This window comes from Rhopilema esculentum, chromosome 11 (assembly GCF_057945365.1).
Source record: "Rhopilema esculentum isolate cy_ngs chromosome 11, ASM5794536v1, whole genome shotgun sequence".
In the NCBI taxonomy this organism is placed as follows: domain Eukaryota; kingdom Metazoa; phylum Cnidaria; class Scyphozoa; order Rhizostomeae; family Rhizostomatidae; genus Rhopilema; species Rhopilema esculentum.
Window position 1 is genome coordinate 2,888,582 of NC_142825.1, and position 9,969 is coordinate 2,898,550.

Here is a 9,969-nt window from a genome sequence, read left to right on the forward strand (position 1 = left end):
CTCCCTAGCAGGAATCAAATTGGGAAGTTACTTTCCAGGGGATTGGATCCTACCACATATACGTCACATCCGCTATGCATCCTGTTATCATTCCTTCACAAAATGTCGGTCGTGCGAAGCAGATGATGATGGGAAGGTTCGGTGTCGATGTTTTCCTGGGAAGTCAGAAGAAAAACTGCAGCTTTTAGGCAAGGCTATAAGTGAATAATCCGTATTTGAACGAAACTCGTGGCAATGGAAGACCCGTTTTTCGTCGTCAGAGAGTAAGTGAAGGATTTCAGTAACAATATTTGCGTTCCTCTTTCTTCAAATGAGATTTTGCAATGGTTCGACTGGAACGAAAACAATATCAAGGCCCTTGTAGTAAAGACGGACTCGCATTGCCCTTTCTTTTGCATTACTTACATTCGGCATTTATCTTTTACGCGCTAAAATAACAATTTGTTCAATTTATAAATGCATTCTTAGATGTTGGGCCCCAGGGATCGACCGGTGATTTTGGTCGCTTTTCACCCGCAGTTTCATGGCGTTCTTTTTGACTCTGTGTTTATTATTGCTCGTAATTATGATATTTTTTATTTCATTTGAATGGTGTAGCTAAAATAGATGAAGTTTTCTGGTAGCCAGGTGTGCTATTTTAATAGTTTTGTCACCGTGAGGTGTGAGGAGGGACGTTTTTTGGTGACTGGTGTTTGGGCAAAGGTGAACGGAGTATGCAAGACAATTAAAACCATCATTACTATTGGAATAAATGATATGTTTTTTCTTTGGAAACAATATTATGAAATGAAATGTTAGTTTTCAGGAAATTATTCAATTTCCACACTTTTAAATTTCTTCACAGCTCATATACACAGATTTGTCATTTAACTGATGGAGGAAAATAAAGTTGAAAAATCAATGCAATACATGAGTGTCTATTGTGGGGAAGTTTGATAGTAATACCCATTGTAATTTCATGTAATCATTAAATTGCATCTAATATATGTAGACAAGGAGATATTGTTGTTTTGCCCAGCATGTTACTTTTTCTCTTTTCTTCAACAAAAAGAAACCACCAAAAATTTTAAGAATAACTCAAGTTTCAATAGGTTTGTTGAATACTTTGGTTTAAAAAGAATTATCAAACAATAAACCTTTCTTTTGCTGGAAAGCATAACCCTCAGGGTATTTCATCTGGATCTACCTCACAAAGTCTGCTGTACTGGAATAATAATTAATTTAAAGGTTCAATGAAAGTTTTGCAGCTTAGAAGGAGATTAAAAACTGTGGCTGGTACACTACAAGGTATAATGAGATTTGTTGTGGTTGGGCACAGTCACAAAGATTCTTTGTCTGGACGAAGTCTGTTGTTATTGTAATTCTTCTGAACCTTGACATTTTTTATTGTATATCATCAATCTGCTAGTAAAGGGATTAACCTTGTTTGTTTCACAACAATACTTATTGTATATAATATGAATACAGAATACTAGCCTTAAGCTGTGGTCGAATGTATTGTTTTGTTTTGAATTTTGAGTCTACAAAAAGTACCATTGATGCTAAAATGTCAGGAAATATCTATGTGCTTGCCTTAAGCTGTTTCAATATGTTTTGACTAGTAAACCTTTCCAAAGTTGGTGTATATTATTTTTCTAGTTTAAACATGATTTCAAGCTAGAAAATTGAATTGTATCTTTTTTATCCACTTTATTTTATCTTATTTTATATTTGAACATAAAGCTTTTGCTATAAAACCATACAAGTTATAAAATGCATGTCAAATAAAAAATGTAACATTGATTATGTTATATGTTTATAATCATAGACTAATTTTAGATAATTTCAAGGGGCTTGAATGATTTCCATAAAGAACACGTTTCCTTATTTTTTCCAACTGTGCTTATGTTTCATAGCCAGCAAATCATTGAAAAGATTTTTTCTATTATTTCACCCAGATTTTCTTTGGTTTGGATCAAATTTTCTGCCAGTTTTATTATTTAGTTTGCAAAATTAATGTATGATTGGTTACTCGTAATTGGTAGGTCAGTAATTATTGGCCTTTGTCATAATTAAAAAAAAATTATCCCTTGAAAGAAATATTGAGCTTTAGTTCATTATGGATTGTTATTTCAGCTTCAGGAGATTGTAGGACAAAATTGGATTTCAAAATTAAGTTGTTATTCTATATATGTTATTCTGTTGTTTTATTGCTAGTAATTTAGTTATGTTCAGTTTTAATATCATGAATCAACTTTTCTCTAGTGAAGTGCAAAAAGCTGTCAGTAGCATACAGGAATTACACAGAAGATGGCAAGATCTTCTCAATAATGCTAACTCTTCTGGAAAAGAAGAATTGAACTGGACAACAAATGAGATTAAGAACAGTATCAGAAGTGTAGAATGGGATCTAGAAGACCTGGAAGAAACTATTGGCATTGTTGAGACTAACCCAGGCAAATTCACTTTACCAAAAGATGAAATTGAAACCAGAAAAGGATTTATACAAAATGTAAAAAGGACTGTACAGTCAATCAAGGAGGAGGTACATAGTTCAGAAACCAGAGTTAAAATAGAAAAGAACAACAGACAGGTAAGATATAAGATTATTGTTTATTATTTAAAGTATTTAGTAGAAAATGTCCGTGCCAGGAAACATTGGCATGTGTATGGAAAAATTATAGTTATATGAAAATCATTTATAACTTCACAAACTGTCAGTCAAGAGCTTGTGGTACTTGACAAGACATTTACTATTATCATGTTTTGACTCGTAGTATCATTGATTGACACTTTAAGTTAAGCCTTGCTTAGTCCTGCTGCGAGCACATTTTTTTCTACTCTTATGCTGAATACGTAATGTGGCCTAGTATTATATCCTTATCGTATAAGTTGTTTTGTTATGTTCGTTCAACCGTAGTTTATCTTTCAAGATACTCTCCGTGGAATTCTAATAGTACTCATTAAATCTTGAACTGCTTTAGGAGGGTGCTCATTTGAGCATGTCTCTTATTTGCAAGGGAAATTCATTTATATGATGTATATACTCATTAGGTAAATAACATTCTATAAGGGTTGCTGTCAGTGGCGGACACTTGGGGGGGTGAGGGGGGACGATGGCCCCCCCCCAATACTTTAGAGGACAATGGTCTTTTGTTCGAAAACAATGGGGAACGTGACGTCATCTTATCAAAACAATAGGCTTGCCCCCCCAATATTTTCCCAAGCATTGAAACAGCCATAATAAATGCCACTCAATCAAACTGTCTTTTCATATATCAAGCAAATTGAATAGATCTTAGCAAAAAGAATAGAAGAGATCTTAGCAAAAATAAATGGAAAAGTAAAAAATGAGATGTCTAACCTTCAATTGCCTATAAGGGACAAATATTCTAACATTTTCATCATATGCTTGGAAAATAAGTCCCAACATTGTGATAATGAATGATATTGCAACTCTTTTTTTGCCACTACTGATAAGCAAAGCCGCAAAAACATTGTTTTGGTTTTGAGGATCTCTGTGTTTTAATGAACTTATCAGGAGATTCATTCCTTAGGCAATTCATCACAAGAGACACAATATTGCCCTTTTTAAAACAAGACTAAAGGAGTACTTTAACTAGAAATCATTTTCTGCAAGCAATGTATTTATTCTTTCAAAGGGATTTTTGTAAATATATATTTGTGTAACAACCTTAACTTGTTTTTACATTAGTATAAGAATAAAAATCAAGTTTGTTTTTTATTTTTTTTTTTTTAAATGTGGCCCCTATTGATGACATTATTTTATGTGATATGGTTTCAAGAAGACACATGTATATTTCTATTATCATTATTTTTTAACAGTTTTTAAAAACATAAATTACATCATGGAAAACAAATGATCTAATTTTTAGGCGTTGGTTGGTCCTGTTAAGTATCAATCAGGCAACAAGTACTCAAGACTTGATAATGAAATGGAAAAGTCAAATCAGAGATTTATAGATGATGCACAGAGCCAGCAACAAGTGAGTTCTGACACATTTCCCTTTTCTTGAATGCAGCTTCAATTCATGTTTATAGTTTTTTTTAAATGATTGAAAATGATTGCTTACTGAGAGTTCAGTGTTACAACGTTTGTTGGTGCAATGCGAGGTGCAATGTAATATGTTATTATGCATCAATTCTTGATCTTGGGGCATCATTTAAAGTTGAGTTAGCACACTTAATTTATGACTGGAATTTCATAAATTAGTTTTACCCAAATTATTTTAGTCAAAGTTCAACATAATTTAAAATCATCTGTTTGGTTTATTTAAACAGAAAATCATTTGTTTATAACCTCTATCATTACTTAATTTCCAAAAACTATTGGATCTTTATGAAACAAGACCTTCACTTTAGTTACTTTTGGCATGGCTAAATGTTTCTTTGCATATATGTTTAGGACCCTCTCAATTATGCCTCTTTCTCTGATAAGCTATCTTCTCAAATCAGTAATTTTAAAAAGGCCCGCCATGTTAAGCCCCAAAATTTTACACAAGAAAGTGATAAAGAAATGTTCAAGAGTCCAGTGGCAGTTATGTTTTATCTAGTTCTGTATTATTTTCTGACAACCTCCGAGACTGATGTAGAAATGCATCCCAGCTGCAAATACCTCACATCTCTCTCCAAATTAAGAAATATGCCTTCCTCATTTGTAAGGCCCTTCTAGGACCGCCAGAATTGAAATAGCTCCTCAGAAACTTAAAATAGCTACTCCTAAGAATTAGCTACAATAAGGTAGACTTGTAGATTTTACCTGTGAATCAGAGTTGTTCACTAGCAGACTCACTTTGCCTAGGTGCTGATGAGAAGACAAGATGAACAGCTGACAGATGTTGGCCATAGTGTGGGTGTTTTAAAAAGCATTGGTGTTAGAATCGACAATGAACTTGAAGAACAATCTGTGTAAGTTAACTTTTAGTTCTTAAAGGCAATAGAAAGATACTTAAAGGGCTTAAGTTTGCTTTCAATAAAAATTGCAAACATGTTAAAATATTATTACATATACAGGCTTATTGATTGGCTAATATTGATGACAAATGACTTAAGCCATGACATCACCCATAGGGATATTTGTTAAGGTGTTAAAGGTTTTTTACTTTAAGTAATTTTGCTGCGTTTTATTGATTATCTTTAAACAAAATGAAAGAGCACTTATTTTTCTGCTCAAACAAAATATCTTTGTTTGCATTTACTGATAAATTAGCTTTCATTTCCGTGCAGATGTTGAAAAAAAATTATTCTTGGCAAAGAATACCTTAAATCCTAATTAAAGAGTTTAATTTTGTTCTTACAGGCTGTTAGATGATCTAGGAAATGAAATTGAAATGACCGACTCAAAGCTCCAAACCATGCTTGTCAGAGTTGAAAAAGTCCTGAGACTAGCTGATGGTGAGTTCTCAGAAATGCCTTTGTACTGTGTCTTTTGTGATAAGAAGATTCTCAATAAACAGTTTATGTAATTGTTTGTTTATTTTAGCATATATTTATTTATGTTAAAGGCTCTTGAGTAACTGGGATGCTTTGCTGTAGCAGTTCAGTTTTTTTATGTGAAAAAAAATGGAAAATGTTCCGTATTTTCATGCAGTGCAATATTAGACCTGTTTTGAAAATACCTTGAAATACCGTAATATTTGCAAAGCAAGCTGGTTGGGCAAGAGCAATTAAGCTCAGTTAAAAAAATTAAAGTTGCATTTATAATTTTTGGAAGGGTTGCTAAAAATTCTTTGCAAAATTTTTTCCAGCATCAATTATTAACAGCAAAGTTTCTGATCACTTAAATTTGGTTTTCAGTAAACACCATACATTAGCTTTTAAGTCTTTTGAAACATTTTGAAAAATTGTGCTCTTTTTCTCTTGCCCAACACATTTCAGTTAAGGTTAAGGTAAGCATTTTTGACACCATGTTTTGTTTTCTCTCCCTGAAAGCAAGCTAAGATCAGAATCCAATAAAGCTATACTTCATTAGATGCACAATAATGTGGTGATTCCAACCATATCAAAATAATTGGCAAATATTGTGAAATGATACTTTAAAGGCAAATTTATTGCTTGAATGAGTGTATCACCTTCAAAACTATTTTGTACCCTTGGGTTTAAGGTAACAAAAACTGACTTATATTAACAGGAAGTGCAGATCCTAAGCTACCAAAATAGGGTGTCTCAGATTTTTCAAATTCTTCCTCTCCTTGAATCTATTCCCTGTTAAAAATGGGCAAACAATTTTTTCTTCCATCCCACATTTGTATTTGGGTATGAAAAGACAGACAGAGCAAATACAAAATTTTTGAGACACACTTTGGTTACCCGACAACTGTCCCAGCCGTGTGCAAATTTTTGAGCCATTCAATTGGTTCCTTGGGTACAAAATAGCTTTTTCATACCTGTATATAGAGAAATTGTGAGTCCTGAGAAAACAGGATTTTACTGATTGCACTTGCAAGGTACACTCGTAAACTACAGTGTAATCCGGATCAAGTCATTTAAAGTTAATGATCTATGAGCCTGTTTAAATAAACATAGTGGTATATGGGATGCATGGATGTGTCATGCGATTGTAACTAGTTATTGCAAATGAGACATATGTGACTACAACCGCCAATCAAGGATAATGGGCTTAACAGGTCAAGCGATTTTCAGACCTCAACCTGAAGCTTTATGTAAACCTTCGTTTTCAGGGTTTTTTTGCCATTTTCAAAACTTCTGTTAGTTTTAAACATGATATCATTGTGTGCCTTGAAAATCTGGCTACTAGAATCTGAAGAAATCGAAATATGGATGTTCTCATCCAGAAAACGTTTGTGGTGACCTCAAATTAAGCATCACAATAAGAAGTCACAGGGGAATTTAGTTAAAATTCAAGGTCTACGGTTAATTCTGCTGTAAACTTTATGAGTTACTTTGTTTCAAATGTGATTGAGGTCGCTTTATCATTTTAACTATATGCCTGTATACATCATTGACACATCTCAACATATGACTAAAGACCATGTTCATTATTTTTATATTTATTGTTCACATTAATATGGTGTGTCTTTTTACATGAATATTAGTTACTATATGTCCAATTTTTCTTTTTCAGATAAAAAGCAAACATATGTCCTCATAGCCTTAATAGTTCTTATGGTGATAGTCATCATTCTCTTTATTGTACCTACTTAATAATTATTTAGTTATTTGTAATATAGATCACTGAGATTAACTACCTGAGATTAAGACACATATATTTGAATGGCATACTGTCATTAGAGTACTGGCAAAAATGTTTCTACCCTACCTATGTGTTATTGACATTTTAATATTGCAAAGTCTACAGCCATAATAAAGACAAATTATAGCTCCTTTATAAATTAGTTCAATAGTAATGCTGATTGCCATATTGCTGGGAATTCTCCTAAACTAAGTTCATGATTTCTATGTGAACGATGATGATAGTCACTGGAAAGCCGCAATGTGAAGTATAGTTATTCAAAACTAGTGGACATATTTTCTGAGCTGTATGTCAGAATAGCACGGAGATATATTCATATGTCTCTTAGTTGGCAATGTTGCACTAGTGTTTTTATTGTAATGTATAGCACCAGCACCTTGTCATTAAATAAACTTTGACGATCAAGTGTCTGAGAACTGAGAGAACCTTTTGAAAGTAAAACACTGTTGTTGGGCTTTGTAACTAAAATATTTCTGTTTTTGGTAGTATTTCATTTTTGCGGAATAGTTAATGTGTATGTGTACAGGTAATTGTACTCTTATATCGAAGTTTAATTAATTGACTTTCCATAAAGATTCTGGACATTTGCCAATAGTTAGAAATTTGCTTTGTCTGCCATTACCTCCAAAGATGCGTTGCACTATAGTATCCTAGCTCGCTTACAGCATTTCAGTCAACTAAAACTGTATATTTATGTATATTTAGACCCCCTTTGTAAGGTCGAATGCCATGTTATTATGTAGTGTAAGGCCTTACTCTACTTATGAAGTCAAAGGAAATTATGCTTTGCATGGTTCACCTTTAAAGACTCATATTTAAGCGACCACAATCTCAATGCTTTTAACTCTGAAATGAGATTTTCAACATTTCTGTTTGTATAGTTAACTACTTAAAGATCTGTCGCCCCTCGCTAATTCCCTAAAATTTAGTTGGATGTATTTTGCAATATTTAAAGTACATATGACCTTGAAATAACGTCAAATTCTTCATATCCCTTTTCTGAAGGCATATTGAATTGGCAGTTACAAGACCGTTCTGTTGCAACCAGTGGTATGGCGAGTATGGCCGGGCCGGGCAGTGGCGGCTCCAGCCTGGGATGATTGGGGGAGGGCAAAAGGTGTGTCAGGGACAACGCCCTTTTGGACCACGTCCTTTTCCCCTGTTTGGAATTTTTTCTTCCGGAGGAAACACCTGTTGTCTCCCAAGACAAATCATTTACATGTGACGATCTAGATAACGTACATACCCCCCCCCCCCCCCCGTGAAGTTTTCTCATCAGGTTTGCAAGAATCTCAAGTACCAACTTTCTGGAAAAGTGGGGGGTTACTAGTCCCCCCATTCCCCCCCCCCCCCGTAATGCAAAAGCATGCCTTTTAGAGATATCTCCATTTTGTCCCATTAATCCATCTACGTCACGCCGCTGGTGACATACTAAACTTGCTTTATTTTACATACATAGTTAAACAGAATTTAACAGTTGTTGGGACTTTTTCATGTAGCAAAATCCGCAAATACTTTAGGTGGGCATCCTTCCGTGTAATTAATGAACGACTGAACGCCCGTGAATGTCGTCTCTGGCGTCTCTACTACAGCACCATGGTTTTTATATTTTATACAAGTATATCCCTAGGTCTGTGTTTACATAATTACTATATTGAAATTAGGTAAATAGGCTGGTATTTGTGTAATCATGTAAATCGATTGCAAGAGTTCTTTAAAATTAGAGATTTATTGATAGCAAAGTGGAGTTTTTTGCTTGCTACTTCATATTTGTCAACTTTCCGCTTACAACAACGTGAAATGAAAAATGCTCATAATTGCAACAATCCTTGCCAAAATTGTTGTAACACTTGCGCAAAGCTGAAGCTTTTTTTGAACCACCCCCCTACCCCCCCCCCCCCATTACAATGATGTTCAATTTGGCTATTTTGATCCTGAAGGTAAAAATTTGTTCACTGAAAGCTGTATGAAGGTATTGAGAAAATAAATCAACATTGTACGGGGGGAGGGGGTCGGGAATTTTGAAGCAGTAGTGGTAGGGTAGTTTTAGACTTGCTTTGTTTATTTGCATGCTGCAATGGGAAGGCGTTTCAGTTATTTTTGGCAAGTATTGAATTAAACCCTGTCACCTAATTGTTGGTATTTTTTGAATGCAAAAGACTTTTCATATCACATTTATTACTTTGAAACTGGGTAGACCCAAGCTTTGACAAATTTTCTTTGCCCTTTGTATGCCCCCAAGTTTTTTCAAAGGTTCTATCAAAAATTCAATGTTTTCTACCAAAGCCATTTAATCGTCTTTTGACTTTGTTAGGGCTGCTCTCTTTATTTTACTCCATGCGATCTTTATTGCTTGTATTTAACAAGCTACAATCATCTACAAAAATTGCGAGCCTGCTTTTCCTTCCCACCTCACAATAATGCAAACGTCGGCTTGGTTTAATTTGCCCAAAAGAAAACTATCGAAATTATCTTGTAAACCATTCGTAATTTTGACTTGGGCTTCAGACGGACTTATTTGTTGCTCAATCCTTCCACCGCCCCCTTCCCTCCCCCGACCCCTCCAAGCAATGTTGTTTGTTGAGATTTGGTGAAGTAGTTGCAAACCGTGTGTGCAAAGATCGTTTATAACAACAAGATCTCAACGACATTGCTTGAAGTGGAGTGGGAGGGGATTAAATACAGTTCTAGTAGATGGCTGTCAAAAAATTTGTCCTGGTTTCATCACTGGTCTCAATATATCTTGTGAAGGATTG

At 34.3% G+C, this 9,969-nt stretch overlaps 1 protein-coding gene across 1 annotated transcript; it reads left to right on the plus strand.

The window, feature by feature from the left end:
* Positions 1 to 78: 78 nt before the first annotated feature.
* Positions 79 to 8,955, plus strand: LOC135694183 (syntaxin-6). The gene is made up of 6 exons (XM_065212879.2): positions 79 to 263; positions 2,245 to 2,572; positions 3,876 to 3,986; positions 4,802 to 4,908; positions 5,300 to 5,394; positions 7,085 to 8,955. The coding sequence occupies exons 1-6, from the start codon at positions 235 to 237 to the stop codon at positions 7,162 to 7,164; spliced, it is 750 nt and encodes a 249-aa protein (XP_065068951.2). The 5' UTR covers positions 79 to 234; the 3' UTR covers positions 7,165 to 8,955.
* Positions 8,956 to 9,969: the final 1,014 nt, after the last annotated feature.

What these genes read in the sequence shown, in the direction of transcription:
- LOC135694183 (XM_065212879.2), top strand. Translation starts at nt 235, where the DNA reads ATGGAAGACCCGTTTTTCGTCGTCAGAGA. An exon ending in CCGTTTTTCGTCGTCAGAGA is followed by an intron (nt 264 to 2,244) that starts GTAAGTGAAGGA and finishes ACTTTTCTCTAG; the next exon opens with TGAAGTGCAAAAAGCTGTCA. An exon ending in TAGAAAAGAACAACAGACAG is followed by an intron (nt 2,573 to 3,875) that starts GTAAGATATAAG and finishes TCTAATTTTTAG; the next exon opens with GCGTTGGTTGGTCCTGTTAA.